General features: G+C 39.3%; 1 protein-coding gene across 8 annotated transcripts in view; it reads left to right on the top strand.

Moving 5' to 3' along the window:
* The window catches only part of NCOA7 (nuclear receptor coactivator 7), a 130,639-nt gene that overhangs the window by 86,895 nt on the left and 20,554 nt on the right, over positions 1 to 23,190 (top strand). For 7 of the 8 annotated variants that reach the window (XR_004321976.1, XM_032484827.1, XM_032484829.1 and 4 more), the window contains 3 exons: positions 49 to 233; positions 4,407 to 5,452; positions 6,751 to 6,919. Coding sequence is in view for 7 of the 8 variants with exons in the window: in XM_032484827.1 (XP_032340718.1) it covers positions 49 to 233; positions 4,407 to 5,452; positions 6,751 to 6,919 (1,400 nt within the window). In the remaining variant the exon portion in view is untranslated. The remainder of the gene's footprint in view (positions 1 to 48; positions 234 to 4,406; positions 5,453 to 6,750; positions 6,920 to 23,190) is intronic. The other variant, XM_032484832.1, reaches the window with a different exon arrangement.

A 23,190-nucleotide genomic window follows, 5' to 3' on the forward strand; every position in this document is an offset into this window, starting at 1 on the left:
GGTGGTTGCATCTTGCCTGTAGCGACTCTGTCCTGTCTTTTTCTTCAGGGTGTGGTTGGAGGTGTCATGATTGTCACTCCTAACAACATCATGTTTGACCCTCACAAGTCCGATCCTCTGGTCATTGAGAATGGATGTGAGGAGTACGGCCTCATTTGCCCCATGGAAGAGGTCGTTTCCATCGCCCTCTACAATGACATTTCCCACATGAAGATCAAAGATGCCTTGCCATCGTAAGAGATGTTTCTTTGTTTACCAGAAAAAGGGTGGTGTTGGGAGAATTAAATGCAGTTTAAAAAGTGTGAAGGCATTGGCAGGAGTGAGAGATTGTATAGAGATGAATTTGAAGGTAGAAGATTTGTGCATTAAATTTGAAAAAATAGAAAAATGAGATGAAATGGAAATGATAAAGTCAATGCTAAGGAAGAGTGGAGCACACAGAGATGAAAGGAGAAAAGCAAAAAAGCCAGCATGTAAAAATCATATTTGTTTGACTTATTTTTCTGAATAGCAATGCCTGTTCTTAATGGATTTATGAAAGAATAAATGAAGTTTCTCTGAAAGAATTTGTCTAATTACCAATAAGAGAGTAGTATTTTCTATTTGGTTTAATTGGTAAGCAGAGTTATGTTCTTCCTCATTCAAATTCTAGGATGGACAGCCTTCCAGACCCGCATCTTCTCTTAATCTTGCGTGGAGAGAAATTTGCGGGACGGTGCAGAGGCCACTGCCCCTGTAGCCAGCCTGCCTTAAGTGGTGTGAAAAGGGAGTAATACTATTTGTTTTGTCTCTGAAACGTAGATGGATATTCCTTTAGTCCTGATTGGTTTTGCCTTATAATGCTGAGGGTTTTGTTTTTTTGTTTTTTTTTAAACAAGGCTCTCCATGAAGAAAAAGTTAAGCAAGCTCAGGAAATCGATTCACTTGTAGGGCTAATCTGATTCTTTCTGCCATTTTGTCGGCGTGTCTGTTTCTGTATACTGTTAGGCCAGCAGTAAAATAAAACTCTTTAGAAACTCTCAGTGATCGAAAGGAGTAGGCAATACAGTGGGTCCAAGAGTACAAAGGGAAACTAGCCCTTGGGATTCATGAAAAAAAGAAAGGAGGGTAACTAGGGAACTAACAGACACAAGAGTCCCTGGGGGTTTATGCCGGCAGGTTCCCCTGGCCTTCTGCCACAGCCCTTAGCGTCTGATCTACTCAGCCTTTACACGTGTCAGGCCACGGAAGCAACCGTCGGACACGGGCACTCAGGCAGTCTCAGCGTGGAGACGGAAGTGTCCAAGTGAGACGTTTAGGAGGCAGTGTAGCATGATAAGGTCTGGAGCCACACTGCCTGGCTTTCTCTGGCTCTGCCACTTATGGCTCCATGACCTTCATGAGTGACTCAGTCTCGAGCCTCAGTTTTCTCATCTGTAAAATGGGATTCATAGTATTCTCAGCTTACAGAGCTATTATAAGAACTAAGAGCATTGATAACACCAAAACTCATAGGAAATAGCCTAATGCCTAATAAGTGTAGGCTTTTAGTATTGGAACCTTCAATTCATACCTGAAACTCTGTTCATTGTTCTGTGGGCATCTTTATCCATGCAGATTGAGGCTTCTAAAGCATCTTAGTACATGCCTCTTGTGTGGCAAGGATATGAAGAAGAGGGGGGTCACGGCCCTTGTCCTGCAGTCTGCTGGGTGCAACAGACAGGTTGGCAGAAGTGCTGATTGAAAAGCACTGCAAACATAGAAGTGCACACAGCATTTATGAGAACCACGTGAGGGAGTGTCCAGTTGCCTTAAACCTTGGATGACGAGGAGGAGAGGGAGTAAAGGAGCTAGTTTTGGAAAGAAAGTATGAAAATTGGGTTCTCTGTGACAAGAAGGAAGTAGATAAGAAGAGGTAAAAATACAGTTCAGTTTGGAAGTGGCTGGCCAGGCAGATAGGGGCATTTCTTGCCCAGTGCTGGCTTCTAATGGAGTAATACTATTGCACATCTTCAGCTTAGGATGTTAGGCATTCCTTTTAATAGTAGAGAAGGTACAGCTTTACAGAAAGATTTCTCTCAATGTGAGATTGTGTTTAATGATCCAGGGCTAATGCTGTAGCTGGAGTGGGGAGAGAGAGAGCAGAGTTCAGAATTGGCTCCTAATGTGCTGAAATTATTTCAGAGTTGTACAGTGATTCCTGCCGTGGATACACATATATAAAGACTTTTTGGTCTAGTGAACAATATGTGCACCAGTGAACTGAATAGAATGTTAGTGGAATCAGTGTGAAATGAACTTGGGATTCACTTTAGAATTCCATCAATTGTTTAAAAGTTTGCTTTAAATTTCATTCTCATTTAAAGTTGTATGGTAAAACAGGAAGTGCAGATTATCTAGCTGCCATGTGAAAATATTTTTTTAAAGTGTATGTATGTGTGTGTGAAATCTCTCCATTCTCACCTTTGGGATTTGTATGTTTTGTGTGGGATGTTTTTTAACTCCAGCTGCCACAGAAACTAGGAAGGAAACAAACAAAGGGATTATTGATCATCACTCGGTGCGTGGCTGAGTCTAGAAAACATTCATTAACAGCAGAGCCGGTTGACACCACTGTGCACTTTGCCCCAGCAGAGCTTGGCAGCTACAATGCAGAAAAGCAGATGGCAGAATTAATCCTGGCTTGGATTAGGGAGAACAAGAAGGGAGGGGTAGGTGAGAAGGTAATACAGGAGGCTGATTACAGTGCAGTCAGATGCATTCTTTGTGGAGGTCAGGCTAGCTAGAGAAGGAAAGGGGCTTAGGTGTTCACAGAAGACAGTTTTGTTTATTAATTTGCTAATTAAGTATGTGAAGAGCTGGGCTTCTTTGTTACAGGCCTTTAATATGCCAAATTAAATTTTAGGTCTGAAAATGGAAATTATACCACGTTGCACTAACTTGTTTGACTCTAGGATTAAAGCATCTTTAGTGTCTCCTGCGATGCTAGGGGTGGGCAGAACACCTTTGTGTATGCAGGTGCCCGCAGGACAGAGACATTGTCACAGTGATCTTTTGTATATAGCATTTTGGGGCTCAGTGAATGCTTATTGAACTGAAATGAATTTATGAATTAAAGAGGTTTTTTTTAAAGGATTTGTCAGAGCCTACAATTACATAGGCTTTTATTTTGTATTGGAAAAGTATTGGAAAAGCATAGATGTCCTGTGCAAGTGATTTATTCAGTAACTTTGGGGAGACAGTCTTGTAACTTGAGAACTTCCTGGCACTTTGTTGTTTTATTGTCATAATTATTTCAAAGCCAGAATAATAAAGTATTATCTGAATGTGGTTTAGCCATTTTAGAAAATCTATTTCTGAAACCTGAAAATGTTATTTTTAAAAAAGGTTTTTATATCTGTTTTTAACCCAGTATCAACACTAAGGTAAGTAAAACTACAGATTGCTCAAGATTATTTCCAATCAGAGTTCAGAAAGTATATTTCTTGACAATTATTTTATGCTTGGAGGAGGGCATATTTAATCAATATTGTTGTGTAATTCGAAAGTTCTGGGTAGTAAATCATCTATTATTAAGGAAAAGCAGTCAACTGTGTCCCAGCACAGTATATTTCAACTGATAAACCAGTTGCTCATGGCCACTGCTTATTGTCATAAAGGAAAATGATACTGTCGTAAAATGAAAGAGTTAAGAAGTTTAAACTTAGTTAAGAAAGTTAAAGTAAGTATTGTAAGTAAAAGCTTATTTGATTTACTTTTCTATGAATTTTCAGACTGTAACACGGAGCAGGTGCTATATATCCACAGTAATAGTGGGAGCATCCTTTGCATTTCCCTCAGGAGTAGAAGGATGTCTGTTGTGGGGAGCATCAGGTCCTGAGCTGTGAAACCCACAATTAGGGTTCAGTGCCAGTTACTTCATAGAGCAGTTAAATCAGTAGCTACTAAGTCAATGAGCCATTCTGAATTAATGCAGTTGGTTTATATACTATTTTATAAAAAAAGGAAATGCATTTAATATTTAAGGAACTTTAGTCATGGTATTTTAGTGATGATACTAAAACATTTCCTCTCCTTTGTCCTTCATGAAAAGCAGAAACATTACTTCATCATTAAAAATCTGGTGGGTGACATCTCCATGTTCATCAATGATGTCAGATACCATTCATGTGTGTCTAGTGGGCTGTGCAAGCAACTCTCATGATTCTTTGTTTTGCTACTTTTTATAGTTGATTTACTTTTCATTTTGAAGTCAATTTCTTGATTTCATTTCCTTATTTTGAAATCACTCAAACATAAATTTAAGTTGTGGTATATTTATGTTTTGGTTTTTGGTTGGGTTTTGTTTTGGTTTTTGCCTTTCATCCATTTTGCTTTCATTTTTGTTTTTAACATTCCATGTGCACCCACCATTTTTCCCCTCACAGTGACCTACCTCAGGATCTTTGTCCTCTGTACAGGCCTGGAGAATGGGAAGACCTGGCTTCAGAAAAAGATATCAACCCATTCAGTAAGTTCAAATCTCTCAGCAAAGAAAAACGGCAGCAGAATGGAGAGAGAATCATCACTTCAGATTCCAAATCCACAAGGCCTTTGGAGAAGTCAACAGAATACACACAGACGAAGCCCTCAGACAGCTCTGTGTCAAGAAAGTTGAAGAAACTGGAATCCTCTACAGAGGCAGCCAGTGGATCTACCCCAGTAGCTAACATCCGCAAGGAACCTTCTGACACTCAGACTGCATTTGAATCTATAGCCAAAGAAAATTCTCTTTTAGGGGAAGATGATGACTTCGTTGACTTGGAAGAACTTTCTTCTCAAACTGATAGTGGAATGGACAAAAGAGACACCTCAAAAGAGTGCCTTTCTCTTGGCCCAGAGGAGCTAAGGAAGACTAAATCACAAATAATTAGTTCTACTGTGGAAAAGCAGGCACAGTCAGCCCTGAATTTTTCAGGACCAGAGTGTGATGCTGAATTGAAGGGGGCCCTAGACTTAGAAACCTGTGAGAAGCAGGATATAATGCCGGAGGTGGACAAGCAGTCTGGTTCCCCAGACAGCCAGGTGGAAAACACACTGAGCATACACGAAGATCTAGATAAAGTTAAACTCATCGAATATTACCTTAATAAGAACAAAGAGGGGACACAGTTATCTGATAACTTACAGAAGGCAGAGTTAACTGATGGCAAAAGCATTGAGCCCGTGGGAATAGACATCACCCTTAGTAGTTCTCTTCCTCAGGCAGGTGATCCCCCAACTGAGGGCAATAAAGAGCCAGAGAAAACCTGGGTAAAAGAGAGACCACCCCTTCCACTGCAACTAGGCTCTTCTACAGAAGAAAATATGAATAAAGAGTGTCCAGACTCCTCTTTGGAATCAACTCTGGACAATAGCTGCCAAGGCGCACAAATGGACAATAAATCCGAAATTCAGTTATGGCTATTAAAGAGAATTCAGGTACCCATTGAAGGTAAGCCATTTTTCTTTCATTTCTTTTATATTTTGTTGTGTAGGCATACCTTGTTTTGTTGTGCTTCACAGATAACGTGTTTTTTGCAAATTGAAAATTTGTGGCAACCCTGCATCAAGCAAGTCTATGGCACCCTGTTTCCAACAGCATTTGCTCACTTCATGTCTCTGTGTCACGTTTTGATAATTCTTGTAATATTTCAGGCTTTTTCACTATTATATTTGTTATGGCGATCTGTGATCAGGGATCTTTGCTATTACAACTACAACTTGCTGAAGGCTCAGATGATGGTTAGCATTTTTTAGCAATAAAGGATTCTTTAAGGTATGTACTTTTTTAGGTATAATGCTATTGCACACTTAATAGACTATGGTATAAACATAACTTTTACATACACTGGGAAACCAAAAAAATTGTGTTACTCAATTGATTGTGATATTCGCTTTATTGTGATGGTCTGGAACCAAACCTACAGTATCTCCAAGGTTTGCCTATATAGGTGCCTTTCTGAAATTTGCACAAATAGCAAAAAATAATAAAATAGTACAGTTATTTGAGAAAAGTGTTTTCTCAATAGAGTATATCTTTACTGATAAACCAGAAGGGTTTGAACTGCTCAGGTCCACTTATACTGAGATTTTTTTTCAATAAATATGAAACACAGTACTGTACCACCCATGGTTGGTTGATTCCACAGAAGAGGGACATGGAGGGCCATCTCTAAAGTTATACATGGATTTCTGACCACGCGGTGGTCAGTGCTTCTAACCCCTGTGTTGTTCAAGGGTCAATTGTAATTGGGAAAAATTAGATATATGGTGGTATCTGTTTTGGAAATTGAACTATGATATTGAATTCTATTTCAAAGGTAGTTTGCTTTCAAGTAACCTTCCTTTTTCACTTTGAACTTCTAAATATTAAAGGAGTTTAAAAGATTTCTGAAGATATTTTAGTTCTAAAGTGAATTGCATTATGGTGTGATTGGGTTCTTGGTACCGTTTGTTAATACATCTTCACAGTTCTCCACTCTTGGCTGTTGTGTTGGTTTTTATGCTCATTCCTAGTTTGCAGCATCTCATGTGACGTAGACCAACCTAAAACAGCCAAACCTTTTTCCTTTTGTGCTAAAGAAGATCTGAAAAATTTAATTAGTCCTAATGTGATGATGTTGTATGATGTGTATATTTTGAGTTTCCATCACTAAGAGGGGGATTGGACACTATACTTTGTAAGTTGAAATGTTTTATTATCACCAATATTGTCAATGAGGGACTTTTTTTCCTTCATGTGTAATTCAGATATACTTCCTTCAAAAGAAGAGAAAAGCAAGACTCCACCCATGTTTCTGTGCATTAAAGTGGGAAAACCAATGAGAAAGTCCTTTGCCACTCACATGACAGCCATGGTCCAGCAGTACGGCAAACGAAGGAAGCAACCAGAGTACTGGTTTGCTGTTCCTCGGGAGAGGTGAGTGTGGGCTAAAATGAGAAATCTGTTGGTTAGTTAGATTGTAACTGCATCTCAATTTTTAAATTAATCTTGAAATGCTTAATTTTATTATTGAATAAGAGATTTCTCTTAATTGTACCTTTTAGACTTTTTAGAAGGATACTATTTCAGGAGCTTTCTGCTAAAGGGTGGTTTCAATATAGCAAATTTGAGGTCATCATAGGTACCGTGTGCTAAATCCCTTCCATAACTTTCTGCCCAGTTAAACTTTAAATGAAGGAAGATTGAAATATTCTCAAGTGCCAGTAATTGGAAGTGCTAAGCTGTTGGGAATAAAGGAATATGATGGAGCAGATCCAAACCCCAAGTGCAAGAGAGAGGCAGGATTTAAATTTAAAGTAACTAATTTCTCGGGTAACTAAAAATTGCTTTCTCCTTATGGAGAAGCTGTCTGTGACTCAGCAGCATGAGAAACGTGATCAGAGGTCACCTGGGTGGGCTTGAGGGGCTTTATACCTCTAAAGAGATTTGTATTTTTAAAGTGCCAGCGAGAACATTTTATTGGTGATGAGACAGTCTCAGATAACAGGGGTAGTGGCAGAGACATTCTTCAGCCGTACCTCATTAACGAAATCTTTGTAATAGAAATAATTAGGAAACATCAGTTTTAGGAAAAAAAAAAGTTTTTCTTTTGTGTATGTGATAGAATAAATATGTCTTTACAAAAAACTTGCAATCAGTTTTCAAAATTATTAAACCTATGTTTTTCTTTTTCCTAACTAGTCACGAAGCATCATTATCTGGGCAGACCTTTTGTACAGACCAAGTGTAAATATACTCAGTGAGGTTCCTTAAGCATGAATTTTTAAGAAAGCAAAATTAAATTCCAAGCACCAGCACACCTTCTGGCTCATTAGTACCTAGAATGATAATTCTCATCGAGTTGCCTGTTTTTAATATATTATACTTTAATGTGGAAATAATTAATAGGATTTTAATTACCAAATTTGCTAATATCTTTTCCCTGTCTTAGATACAAGCCTACATTAACATGGACATTAAACATGATTTCTTTCGTGTTTTAAAAATATTTTCCTTTTCCCATGCTTGTAGCCACAACACTGTCTCAGTACTCAGGGATGCTGGGGAGATGCAGAGAAAAATGTGTCTTTTACATTGCTCCTGCTGAAATATTTTTAAATAATAAATTATTGAAGCCCTGTTGAAATAAGTGTTCTAAAATCAGATTTCACAGATGGACAGTATCTTAGAGGTTAAGGCCAATTCCTGATTCTATAGGTGGGGAAAACAAAGCACTGAAACTCAGCCACATTTAGATTATGTGGACTTCTTGGTCTATCAGAAAAACTACCTGTCACATACCACTTTTTCTCTGGGAAAATGTATTTTTTATAATATAAAGAAATTAGTTTTTTTCAGTTTTATTATCTTTAATGAGACTGTGTGCACCAAGGACTCATCTAAATTGCTGTAATTACAGCAATCCTGTACATGTAGCTATTTTACTGTCATTTTTTAACCTTGAATATATCTTAATGGTGGAATAGTGTATGCTCTTTGACCTCATACACAAGTAGTTTTTGTGAGCTTTTTAAAGTCGGTCACTTGCTGAATTCTAGTCCATTGTATTTTATAATATCCATGACTTTTGTCTTTGGCTAGCCAATAATCTGACATATTTAGTTTTGTTTCTTTAATTACTAATTAACCAAAGATTTCCTGGGAGGCATTATATCCCACTATGTTAATGATAGATTTTTTTGTGTGTAGATGTTAGGAAGTTTTTTTTTCAATTGTTCCTTTATGTATTTCCATTTCTACCTACCCTAAAAAGGAAGCCTCATTTTAGTTTAAGATTGGGAAAGATGAAATTCTGAAGTTAGTTCCCACCCAGAACTCCAAGTGCACAGTAAGAAATAAGGAGAGTTCATTTTTATTTCCAATTTATGAAATTCTTCAGGACTTTAGGCTCAGTGATGTCCTCAAGGAGCTAGGAAGCGGTGTGCGATGCTTTTCTCACTCTGATGATAATTTCTGGATTCCCTTGCAACAGCAAACTGAGCACTTCTACTTGCCTTTCTATTTAATGGATCCTGTATTCACTGGAGTTACAGCAGCAGAGTGAAGTCGCCCTGGCAGTAGCTTTCTTCCTCGGTCACAGTGTGTTCTCATAGACCATCTAGACGTGACATCATACTCTCATCAGCAGGTCTCTTTCACTCCCACAATGCACCACAGCTCCTTGTCACAGGAGATTAATGCTTTCCTGTTGACATAAGTTCACAAATGTGTTTCACTGTTCCTTTCTATTGTTCCTAATACTTCTTTGAGACGTTTTGGTTTTTTTTTTCCTTTTTTTATTACTATTACTAAGCAATTAACTCTATGACAACACTCCTTCAGTTATAATGTGAGTTATGGCTTCCTAAATGCCATCACTGAATCAATAGTCTACAAAGTATGAGAATGGAGAGGGTGGAAATCAGGGGAAGCAATGATGGAAACCTGTGTATGGTCTCGACTTATCTTCTTTGTTTTTGATGGGGTTTTCTTCCTGTAACCCTTGTTATTAAATTTTTAGATACTAAAAGTCAGAGATGTGAAGTTGTTAAAAAGTGCCTAAATATATAACAATAGCTTTATTTAGCTTGGAAGTTGTCAGAAGAGCAAAGAGCACTACAGAGCCAAAAAAAAAGCTGATAGTTTTTTCTTGCAAACTCACACTTTGCTACTTGAGACGTGTCCACATTCATTGAGGATGAAGTGCATGTTGACTTTAAACCCTCCCTCTCTCCATTGCAGCTTGTAGAATCATGTGCTTCCCGTGAATCAGGTAAAGATGACAGTGGTATGTTTGGGAGATGTACACAGCCTCCAGAATGTATAAGCCTGGGACATCCAGGCTTTTCCTACTCTCCTCTTGATGATAATGACATTAAGACAGGAAATAATTGTGCCTCATTTTAATCATTTAGAATGGGACTTCTCAACCTTACCACTGTTGACATTTTGAGCTGCATAATTCTGTTTGACAGGATGTCCTGTGCATTGCAGGATGTTTAGCAGCATCAGTGGCCTCTACCCATAGATGACAGTAGCACATTTCCAGTTGTGATAACCAAAAGCGTCTCCAGATGTTGCCAGAAGTCCTTTGAGGGACAAAATTGCTTCACATTGAGAACTACTGGCCAAGCATTGGAGTATTAGATCAGGGCTTATATACCATTCTGAACGTATTATGGGCTGTAATAGCCCTGGCCCTCTCCAGCTCCAGCTGTCCCGCCAAGGCAGCCCCAGTGCGTTGCACCCTGAAACATCCTGGGCCATGCTTGCTCTAGCCAGCCTGACAAAGCCACTCGGTCTACACAGGGGACACTCCTACACAGGACCACACCTTCAAGACTGGGAGAGGTGGCTGTTTCACCTAATTCATAGAAACAAACATAGAAGGTCAAACAAAATGAAGAGACAGGAGTATATTCCAAACAAAAGAATAAGATAAATCCCCAGAAAAAAACTCTCATGAAATCGAAATAGGTAATTTACCTGATAAAGAGTTCAAAGTAATGGTGATAATGATGCTCACCAAACTCAGGAGAAGAATGGAGAAACACAGTGAGAAGTTCAACAAAGAGTTAGAAAATAAAGGAAAGAATCAGAGTTGAAGAATACAATAAATAACTGAAATGAAAAACACAGTGGAGAGAATCAACAGCAGAGTAGATGATATAGAAGAATGGATCAGTGATCTGGAAGATGTAGTGGAAATTACCCAGTAAGAATAGCAAAAAGAGCAAAATTTAAATGAGAATAGTTTAAGGGATCTCTGGGACAACATCGAGTGTACTAACATTTGCATAATAGGGGTCCCAGAAAAAGAAGAGAGAATGGGACAGAAAACTTATCCACAGAAATAATGGCTGAAAACTTTCGTCACCTGGGAAAGGAAACAGACACCCAGGTCCAGGAATCAGAGTCCCAAACAAGATGAGCCCAAAGAGCTCCATACCAAGATATATCATAATTAAAATGGCAAAAGTTAGAGAATTTTAAAAAGCAGCAAGAGAAAAACGAGTCACGTATAAGGGAACGCCTATGACTATCAGCTGATTTTCCAACAAATTTTGCACACCAGAGGGAATGGCAGGATATATTTAAAGTATAGGAAGGAAAAATACAATCAAGAATACTTTATCTGGCAAGATTATTGTTCAGAATTGAAAGAGATCGAGAGCTTCCCAGACAAGCAAAACCTAAAGGAGCTCATCACCACTTAATAGGCCTAAGAAATGTTAAAGGACCTTCTTTAAATGGAAAAGATAAGGCCATAACTAGAAATAAGAAAATATGTGAAAGAAAAAAAATCTCACTGGTAAAGGCAAATAATAGTAAAGGCAGCAGATTGACCATTTAAAACTGCCCAGGACTCTGGTCTCCTGTGACCACCTCAGTGCACGTCCTGGCCCCTCTTGTCCTGCAATGCAGCTCCCCACTAGTATGAAGGCTGCGTTGCAGAGGAGAGTGCACAGTTGTGGGGAACAGAGCCAGCTTGGACCCAGCAAGGCACTGAATAGGGAGAGAGTAGCCGTTCCTGGCACTCATGGAGCTGGCAGGTAGGGAGTGGTCTGGAGTGCTCTGACTGGCATGCTTGGACCAGCCCAGCACGTGCCAATGCTGGGAGCAGGGAGAGCACACACTTAAAGGGAACATAACCAGCTCAGACCTGAACCTCAGGGCTTGTGCTCTAGCACCTTGGGACCTGCCCCTGCCCCTGCCCCTGCCCCTGTTAAGGCATTGTCAGCCACTAAGCATAGGAGAAGCCCTGGCTCACCTGGCTCTGGCTCTAGCCCCTCCATTGCCAGCCCCACATCCTACTAAGGTGATAGCTGCCAGCACACTGTGAGGAAGGATGTGACCCATGCTCACTTCATATCCAGCTCTCACCAGAGCCATATGCACATGTATCAGGATGGTTCCACACAAGGACACCCCTTCAAGACCAGGATAGGTAATTGTTTCAGCTAATTCCACAGAGAAAGTTGTTTCAAACAAAAGAACAAGAGCGCCCCATCCTGAAAAATAACTAATGAAACAGAGAGAATTTACCACATAAGAGTTCAAAACATTAGTAATAAGAATTCTAGCTGAACTAGGGAAAAGAATAAATGAACAGAATGAGAATTTTAACAAGGAACTAGAAAATATAAAAAGTCAAAGCTGAAGAGTACAATAACTGAAATGAAAAATACACTAGAAGGAAATAGCAAGAGACTAAGTGATACAGAAAAACACATGAGTGATGCAAAAGATAAAATTAGGAAACCACACAATCAGAACAGCAAAAAGAAAAAAAAATGAGAACAGTTTAAGGGACCTTTGGGACAACATCAGGTGTACTAATATTGACATTATAGGGGTCCCAGAAGTAGAAGAGAGAAAGGGTCAAAAGGTATTTGATAAAATTATGGCTGAAAACGTCTCTAATCTGAAGAAGGAAACAGATATCCAGATACAGGAAGAACAGAGAGTCCCAAGCAAAATGATCCCAAAGAGACCCACACTAACTCATATCATAATTAAAATAGCAAAAGTTAAACAATTTTAAAGGCAGTGAGAGAAAAACAAAGAGTCACATACAAAGGAATCCCTGTAAGGCTATCAGCTGATTTTTCTGCAGAAATTGTGCACGTCAGAAGGGAGTGCATGATAAATGCTTCAAGTGCTGGAAGGGGAAAACCTACAACCTAGGATACTCTACCTGACAAGATTGTCATTTAGAATAGAAGTAGAGAGAAAGAGCTTCACAGGCAAGCAAAACCTAAAAGAGGTCATCAGTACTAAATCAACCCTAAAAGAAATGTCAGAGTCTTCTCTAAGTGGAAAGGAAGAGGCTCCAACAAGAAGTAAGAATTTACATAGACATAGAATACAAACTTGTGGTTGCCAAGGGGGAGAGGGATGGTAAGGGATAGACTGGGAGTTCAAAATTTGTAGATACTGACAGGCATATGTAGAACAGATAAACAAGATTATACTGTATAGCACAGGGAAATATATACAAGCTCTCGTGGTAGCTCACAGCGAAAAAAAAATGTGACAATGAATATATGTATGTTCATGTAGAACTGAAAAATTGTGCTCCACACTGGAATTTGACACAACATTGTAAAATGACTATAACTCAATAAAAAAAGTTAAAAAAAAGAATTTATAGAAAAGGAAAAATCCCACTAGTAAAGGCAAATATCTAGTAAAGGCTTGAATAAGCCAATATGAAGATTAAAAGACAAGAAAATTGTAAAAGCAACTATAACTACAATGAACAGTTAAGGGATAGACATGAAGATATAAAATATGACCTCAAAAACAAAAATGAGGGGGAGTAAAAAAAGGTAGGTCTTTCAGAATGTGTTTGAACTTAAATGACTACCTGTTTAAAACAAGTGGATATCGTTGTAGGTCAGCATGATATGAACCCCATGGTAACCACAAATCAAAAACCTACAAGATAACTTTGTATAGTAACAGATGGTAAGTGGACTTCCCATGGTGACCATTTCATAATGTATAAAATTTCAAAGCACTATACTGTACACTTGAAACTAGTATATTATTGTAAGTCAATTTTACTTCAGTTTAAAGTTAAAAAATAATAAAACCAAAGAACAGCATTGCTCCTAAAGGAATGTTTTGTCTGGAAGATAATCCTAAATTGATAAAGTACCACAAGCAATAAGGTTGTTGGTTTTGACGGCAGCTGTTTTTGCACCTTTATTTTGTACAAGCCTGTGCGAGAAGCCATGTGAAGTGTGAGGGGGTAGGACCGTGCGCTGCCCTGGGAGAGCTGTGGAGCTTTGCGCTGCCCTGCTCGGCCAATCGAGTAATGAGCCCCAGAACTGAACCGAGATGGATGAGAATCCCGCAAATCATGAGCCCCAGAATGAGATACTTTATCCATTTTAAACATGATTTCCTAATTTGAAAAATGGGTCATAGTGAGTGTTAAGTAACTGATCATATCTGAACAATTACTGAGTTGTATGTCCTGGCAGGCACTAGGCTAGTTATAAATAAATAAGACTGGGACCCTACTCTGAGGATCATATGAAAACAGTTCCTAGCACTTTCTGGAGACTGAATATAGATTGTATTCCAAAGATTTGGCACTGTTCTATATAAAAAATACCACTATTGTCTTTTTTCCTTTCTTCATATTAAGATTATTTTCTTTCTTAGAAAGAACCAGTAATTCCTAGTCAAATGAAAACTTTAAAAAAAATTATGGCTTCTTAATCTCTTAAATGTTTCATAATAATTGATTTTGTGTTATCCAGCTTTTAAAATAAATAAGATGGAAATGGAATTAAACAGCAGGAATTATGTAGAATTTGCCAAATCGTGCATAAATGTTTAATCCAAGATGAATTAATTTGTTAGTGTACTTTGTGTAATAAGTAAGCTAATAAGAGAGGGGATGAGGGAGAGGGAGAGCCTGTGGGTATTTTTAAATGTTTTTAAACTTGAAAATAATTATGCTAAGATAGTTTTAGCAACACTTGAACATATAGTTAAGTGGGAGGGGTGAGAGGTAGAATCTACTTTGCAATTTGCTTTTATCCCCACTTAATATCTTATGCATATTTCCACATTAAATACTAGATTATTTTTTTATATATATACATATGTACATATGAACAATATAATTAGCACCTTCATTATACTTCCTGGTTGATTCAGTCACGTTCCTGCTTTGGAGATTAGGTTGTTCCAAAGTTTTTTCCATTATAAGCAATACTACGTTAAACACCTTTGTAAAATCCTTCAGGTTGTCTTACCAAGTCAAATGATGTACTTAAGGCTTTTAAATACAGGTTGCACGTGAAAGTGTGTGGCATTTATACATCAGCATAAGAGTGCTCTTTGCTCTACACGCTGAGAAATCTCAGTGGTGTGATTCTTTATCCATTTGGTAGATGAGAAAGGAAACAAATGTAGCTTTTAAAATATTTTAAAGTTGAGTAAGTACCTTTATATAACATTTGTTTGAAATAAAGTCAAGTCAGTAGTGACCTGAGGATTTTTATTCTATGTGACTCCTTTAATAAGAAATTTGTTTATACCTTGATATACAAATATGTATTTGTTCAAAATTCTGAAATACCGTGTTTCTCTAATCTGCTTCTAATTAAGATCAGAAAGCCCTTTGATTATGTAGGTTACTTACCATTTTGTGCCTGCCCAGATTTGGAGTAAACTTATATGTTAAGTTGATTCTGTTTTAGAAAGCATGGTATTTCCTTATATGATGTTATGAATAACTGAAGTTCCCAAGCACTCTGCAATAGTTGGAATTTTTTTTATACTTTCAAAATCTAATGTACCCATGAGCACACTGTCCTTTGAGAAGGTGCCATCCATGTCATATGCCTCTTTCGCAGATCCAGTTTGTGATCAGTAGCAGTACCAGAAGCATAATGCTTCAGTCATACATGAATATGCATATATTCGTTTTCATATTGTTTTTCAACATAAGTTACTACAAGTTATTGAATATAGTTCCGCTATACAGTATGAACTTGTTTCTTAGGACCCTTTAAACATACAGAGTACTCAGGTCCTTCCCTCAGCATCCTGCTGCATTGGATTTGGGTTAGAACGCTAGAATCTGTTAGGCACTCTCCATATTGTGATAAACAAGTGGGCACTACTTTGTTCTTCTTTTACTTTATCATTCAATAACGTTTGACACGATTGGCCATCCCCCATTTCTTTAATACCTTCTTTCCTTCTCTCATCCCTTCCCGGTCTGTTTCTTCATTAAATGTTACTGTTTAAATGACTTTCTCTTCCTCATTGTATATGCAATTGTCTGCACCTGATTAACTCTTATATGCCAATCATTTCCAGCTATCTTTAGTCTAGAACTTTCTGCTGAGCCCCACACACATATAGTTAATATCCTTCAATATTTGGATCATCCATGTATCAAACTCAAAACAGATCATGCCCTATCATGGGTTTCTTATTTTCATCTTTGTCACTGTCACTGCCCCCTTCCCTCCCCTCCACCCCTCGCCAACTCCTGCCTCCTGTTTTCTCCACCACAGTAACTGGTACCACCAGCTTTTCAGTCCCCGAAGCTACAGTATGGGCATAACCTCACCTCTCAGTCATCTCCCCACATTGCTCAGTCACCACATTCAGCTTATTCTGTCCGTTTAGCATTTCTGGAATCTCACTCCCATTATGACCCTTCTGTGTTTCATGTTACAAAGGATGGATCAGGCTTACTAGCTGCTTGGTTGGGATTTGGGATGCCCCGCTTCCCCCTTTTTACCCACCTCACTTAAGTGCCCCTATTCATTCAAATATCTTCTCTAAGAACTTCCCCTGTCTGGTTTAGATGCTCCTCCAGTGTACTCTTACCTCTGTCATGGCACATACTACACTCTTCTACAATGTGGACTACTCGTGGCTTTTTCCTACTGGACTTTAACCTTCTGAAGGCAAGGCAAAGTCTTATGACACTGTATCCTAGAAACAGCATAGGGTCTAGTATATTTATACTCCTTGATGTTAGTTTGCTGGGTGCATGAATAAATTAGCCTGTAGTCTAATAGATAAAAATGTTTAAATAACTTATTGCTTATAATTAAAATAATGCATAGACTATATATAGTATTTATATAGTTAAGGAAGAAGGAAACAAAAAGCTCATAATTTTGTTACACAAAGCTAACTACAATTTATCTATTTCTGTAGACTTTCAGCCTTTTTTCTATGCATGAATTAATGTAATAATAGTATATATGTATGTATACACTGTATACAACATGTGTATGTATATACATGTACATATATACATTATTGTATATTTATGTATGTGTGTATATGTATACACACACACATACAATTTTGTAAACTGCTTTTACGTCAGAGTATCCTCTGCCATTAAATATTTGATCTGCATTCATTTAGTGAGCATGCATTACTTTTGTTGACAAGAAGTAAAATCATAAAAAAATTGGTTCTCTTATTAAACTCACTTGGAATATATCCAAGTTCTAAGGACGCTCATAAAGAATAAGCAAAATCCTCTTAAGAACATTTTCCTTTGAGAAAAAGCATGAATTAAAGGAATCACAGAGTGACCTAGTTTTCTAGCATGAAATCTTTAACCATAGTTAATGCTAAATTTTCTGATCAAAAGTCACCTAACTTTTAATGGGATCAGAGCTAAATTGAAATCATTAGTGATTGTCAGTGCCAAGAAGACTGTAGTGTTGCATAATCTTTAAAGTACTGTACTTTCTAGAACAACTTGGGCCCTACTTATCCAAGCCAGGTACATTTCAGAGTACAAACCCTATGATTTTTATGTATTACATACCATTATGTCATACTATAGTCTTATAATGATGTTTTAAGGTGAGACTGTAACCAATAAAGAAAAAATTCCAAAAGGTCTCCAAAACAATTCCAGAAGGATTTATCATTCTCATTGTGCATTTAATACAAGTTCCAAGTTTTGGAAAACTGCTGAACAAATATAGTCCAACATCAATTTATCAGTATGTCAGTATATTTATAGGACTATAGGTTACTTATGTAAATATTCTCACTTCTTTTTTAAAAAATATTTTAGAATGTCTTGAAGTGACCTTGTTGCCTCTCATTCTTTTCCTGATCATTTAACCTTTCATTTCACCAACTTAAATTTCAGAAATTCATCATTATTTTCCAACAGCACCATTTTAGGCAGCCACCCTTCAGTTAACTTCACTAACCAACTCTGTCCAATGCCTTGAGTTAATCAGTGACTGTACTGTCAGATCTAAGCTCACGAAAAAATAAGCCCCTTTATCAGTGAGCTTTTTACTGTGGTGGCTGTGCTTTCTGGTGGAGGAGTGAGCGCCAGCACTTTGGAAAGTAGCTTTTCACCTGTTTCCACTGCAGGACCATTAATCCCTGCCAATGGGTGCTGCACATAGTGTCTGGGAGTAAGTATGCAGAAACAGTAATTATTGCAAGCCTAAACGTTTGCAGGGGCCGGACAGAGGACTGGAGGAAGGGAAGCTCAGGGGCCAGCATTCGTTACCTGTTCTGGGGATCAGCAGCTGAGTAGCTCTGCACCTCCAGCCTGATGTTACTGTGTGAACGTGTGAGCCTGGTGTTACTGCATCTTCCCATCTTTTTCAAAAGAAATTGAAATATGGATTATGGGTGTCAGATCTCCCCAACTTTTAAGTATTAGCCACTGTTTAATTAAAAAAGTAGTGAGCAGCCCATAAAGAATGTATTTGCTACTGAGGCCAAGCTATGGGGTTGCCGACCAAAGGCCTTCCAGTATTTACATTAATATAAACTTTCAGTTTTTACTTATTTTTGAGTGATCATTTTATAACTAACTTTTGTGTTGATCAGTGATTCTCAAAAGAACTTTCCTGGTGGGGTGGGGAGGGTATAGTTCAAGTGGTAGAGAGCATGCTTAGCATGCATGAGGTTCTAGGTTCAATCCCCAGTACCTCCTCTAAGAATAAATAAATAAATAAACCTAATTACCCCCTCCCCCACCAAAACCAACCAACCAAACAAACAAAAAAGACCCTTCCTATTATTTTTGGTGAACCAGAACAAGGAAGCGTGTTTAGTTGGTACTTTGTAAATAAAGCTTTCGTTTTATAGACACACTAAGACCCTTTAAGAATGGGCCTGACTAACCGTTGATTTCATTTGCAGTTGTGGGGTATTGAACCTGGAAGGGACCTTACAAGGCAAGTAAAATGACCCTTTTCATGTAAGGACTTCGGGTCAGGCCATCGAGGTGGATTTTAACAGATGGTAGTTTTCTGGTAATGCCTCTGTGGGCAAGAGGGCTTTGCTTTATTGGGCTTCTGTGGCTGCATTCAGAATGGAGGAGCCTGGGAAGGTCTTAGGCTGAGTGTATTGGAATGACTTACATTTAATATCAGCATAAGGGAACAGTGGGACTGCATACATATATTTCTGTACTCATCAGGTCACATTCTTTCTCTCTTCTTCCCTCTCCTGTCTTATTATTTCCTATTCTCTGTAGCATAATGTCCTCTGAAGTATGTTTTTAATGTACTAGCTATTAAATTGTTTAATGGTTTCCACTTACATTTTTTTAAATCAAATGGGTAGATTGAGTGTTATATCTTGCTGTGTATTGCCCCAGTTTCATTTCCTACCAGTCAAGTGACCTTTGATAAGAAAAGAGTGCTTAATTGCTTTTGATTTGTTTTGGTCAAGTTTGTAGGTTTGTGTGGTAGCAGGATTTTAGATAATCACCTGAAAGGGACTTTCTAAAAGGTCTGTTCAAAAGTAGAATGAATGTGTACATTGAATGCTCCAGACACCTATATGAGGAGCTAGGTTTTCTTATCTTTGTTTTAGAAGCTCAGAGAGATTAAGGAGCTTTCCTAAAGCCTCCAGTTGATAACACACGGGACCAATTTGGGAGTTCAGGTCTTTAACTTAGAAATGTGTGCTTATTGTTCTTTACCTCACAATTATGTTTAAAAAACAAGAAGGAAAAAAAAAAAAAGCAAGAGGAAATGAAGTCCCACCATAACGTGTAGTCTTGTTTGATGTCATTGATTGTAATTATACCTAGAGCCCATACACCAAACTAGGAATGGTTAGAATAATGTTTTGTCCGAAGCATCAGCTCAAATTTTTCATTAGGTTTTATATCCCTCCACTTTACCACTTTGTCAGTTCCGGGCTTTTATGAAATAGTAAAACTAGGACAGGGGGACTGATTGTAAAGGGAATGATGAAGCTTGTTGGTTGAGACCATGAACTGACCTGAGGTTGACCCCAGGCCCACCCCTAACATACTGTGTGGCCTTGTGCAAGTTAGTCAGTCTGTGTAAGCATCTTCCAACATTGAACAGGAGCAGTAATTGCAGTGGCTACCTCCTGGGGCTGCCACGAGAAGCAAGTCAGCTTGTCCACCCACTCAGTAGAAGTTGTTGCTTCCTCTCCTGTAATCAGCAGTGCTTTGTTGCCTCTGAGGTAAGCCTGCTGCCTTCCAAGAACTGGTTTCACTTACCTTCTTTGAATTTTTCAGAGATGACAACTTTATCTGTAACTTGAATATGGTATTTCCTTTGGGTATTTCCTAGGGAGGAGGATTTCCTCCTCCCTAAAGGAGCCTTGAGCCTTAAAGAAGGAATCTGATGAATCCCAGATTTGTAATTAGACAGAAAAACCTCAACAAAACCTGAGTGCCAGGTTTTGGTATTCATGGTTGCCAGATGGGTGGGAACTAGTTTTGGGCCTGGAGAGGTGTGGATGGCAAGCTTCTCGCCATGTCCATTGCCTCGCCTGGGCTCTGGCCTTGCTCGTCTCTTGGCTGGCTCACTGTTGTAGCCTTCTCCACAAGGCATCTGTTTTGAGTCGGTCCTCTCTTTTCCTGACCTCGCCTGAGTGGTTCCATAGCAGTCTTGCAAAACTGCAGATCTGACTGGGCCTCTTCCCTGCTGGAGTCCTGGGTGTTGCCTCCCCAGTGCTTCTCAGGCTTTGGTCATTCACACCCTTCCTTCACAATTATCCCCATATCTGCAAACCACCTGTACTGCTGTTTAGTTACTAGTTGTCTTCAAAGGATTTAAATCAAATCATTCTTTTTTTTTTTTAATTTAGCCTTTTTCTGAGCAGTAATATCTGTGAAATCTGAAGTATATAATATGCTAGTTGTGTTTACTCCTAATACTCTTTAAATAAGTACATAAGTGTGAAAATAGGTTCCTCTGTGTACCTTCTGAAGTCACTGGAGCCACCCCTGCCGCACTTTGGGAAACAGGGGCCCCGGGATAAGGTAAAAGCAGTTTATCTTGTGCTTGAGAATTTCTGTGACCCTATGACCTAGCCCCTCTGGCTTTTTTTTTTTTTTTTCATCTCCTGCCACTCCATTAAGTAAAAGAATAAATCTTACCCTTTCCTCCCACCTAACAGGAATTTCTCCCCTGCCTGCTGAGTTCCCATTCAACACAGACATCCCAGCTCCAGGGCTCACTGGCTCCTGTCACTGTGTTGTTGGAACTGGGTTGGGATTTTTTGTTTATTCCTCTCGACCTGATCACTCTAGGGCAGGGGCTGGCTCGCCTGCATCTCAGCAGCCCTGTCCCTGTAACAGAAGCCTCTGGCAGAAGCCGCCAGTGACGTGATTGCATTGCCCCTCTTTCCGTCTGCTGTGTCCAGTTTGACCTCCTTCCAGCATCACCCTGCTCTTGAGATGCCAGGTCTTTCTGCACGCATCCCCTCTGGTAGAACGCCATTCCTCGTCCTCCTATCTCTGACTCTTCCTCCTCCCTCGACACCCAGCTTAGCCATGGCCCCCAGGAAGCCTTCCCTGCCCTAAGAGTGAAGTGATTCTCCACTCAGCTTACTTTTGTTGTCACTCTTCTGAAAATAATAACAATAATAAAAGAAAAGAGACAACAGCTTGAGAACAGAAGCCAGAATGGATGCTGAAGCAAAGATAGAAGAGCATATGTCTGGAACAAAGAGCACATTTGGGGGACTGGCACAGAACAGAGCTCCCAGGGAGCCCTGAGGAGTTTGAATTTATCCTAAAACCTGTGGGGAGACATTGGAAGGATTTTACACAGCTGGGTAAAGTGATCAGATTTGCATTTTTATTCAGCTCCCTTCTACCTCTTTCCCACTCCCTCTTGGCTTTTTTCTAGGATCATTTTTACTGTTTCCTCCTTAAGCAGGAGTCAGTACCTGAGCCGTGAATGCTCTGCTCACATGTGTTACTGCACTCATTGCTTCATGACCACATAGTAGCTGGCGTGGCCTTAATTACTGATAATCCTGGTGGCTTGGCCAGAGGCTGTAGATAGTGTTCTGAGATAACTGAGGCCAGAAGCTGTGACTCATTGGAAACCGCAGGGTGAATCACTGAATTTCAGAAAAGCCATCAACAGGCTTCCTGAGGTCAAGGTAGATGATGACTGAGATACTACTGAGTTTCAGAGTAGGTCACATTTGAGAAAATTAGCTTCACTAGAATAGTGAGGGAAGGAAGAAGATTTAAGACCCTGCATCCTCCAGACAGTATCTGAGGCAGGTTTAAGAAAGGGCATACACTAAAATGTTAATGAAATCCGGACTGAAAAGGACTTGGGAAAAATGCTAACCCACATGTTAACAGTGTAATCTGAAGGGAAGATGTATAGGAAGGAGGCTTTAGGGAGAAACAAAATCCAGAAGCTTTTTTTTTTTTTAAGAATGGGGAAATACAAGTAAGTTTGTCGATGAAGATGAAAGAGATAAAGGGATGGAGGGGTGGGGTAGAAATAACAGGATATCCACCAAGGTGTGGGACTGTCACAGTACAGAGAGGAGGGTTAAAACGGGAGAGCAGTTTCTTCTCCTGAAGAGAAAGGTTGCTGAGAGGGACGGTGGAGGAGACATTATTAGAATGGAACAGTGCAGACTCCTCTGTTCAGAGATGAAAGCAGGTGGGAGAAGATTTGAGAGCTTGGGAAAGGAGGTCTGGAATAGCTGCTACATGGAGTAGTAAAGGAAGAGAACTTGAAGGGAGGAAGGAGCCCCACGACGCAGGGTTTCTCATGGCCAGCATTAGATGCCTTTGATTTGTCGTGGATGCATTAAGCACAAAGAAGCAAACCCAGCAACATCCATCATACCAAGAGAGGAGTTAGATGGCTGTTTCTGTTTCTGTGGGCAGGTGTTTGGAAGGGCAGGTGCAATAGGACAAAAGCTGTGGGCCTCTAGGGGACTCTGGTGAGGAGGGGATGGAAGGATTGGCCTGGAAGTGTGGGAACCCAGGAGAGGCTAATGCTGGGGAGAGATGAGGTGGGGGTCAGGGTAACAGCAGAACTGACAGTCAGGAGGAAGGAGTGGGCTGGTGGAGGCAGAGGGACAGGAGGGGAATTTTCAGAACTTGAGGCCTGTTTCCAGAGGGCAGGGTTTGGTTCTGGGAACTAACCACTAAGAAAACCCAGTTAAGTTAGCCAAAAAGGACCCTTCCAAGTATTAGGTTAAATAAACTTACAGCCATTCTAATCTAGAAGGAAAAAAGATGAAGTCACATCCTCTTCTCTTCGGTCTCCAGGGCCTAAGAGTTAAGCAATCGAATTGGTTCCAAATGAACTTAAATTTTCTCCTATGGAATGGGCTGTTTTAATTGTTTGTTCCTGCTTTTGCCCTGGAGGCGCAGTGTGAAGAATGGGGAGCCTTTCTGTGGGAGGCCATTACTGAGGGAACTC

This window comes from Camelus ferus, chromosome 8 (assembly GCF_009834535.1).
Source record: "Camelus ferus isolate YT-003-E chromosome 8, BCGSAC_Cfer_1.0, whole genome shotgun sequence".
Lineage (NCBI taxonomy): Eukaryota > Metazoa > Chordata > Mammalia > Artiodactyla > Camelidae > Camelus > Camelus ferus.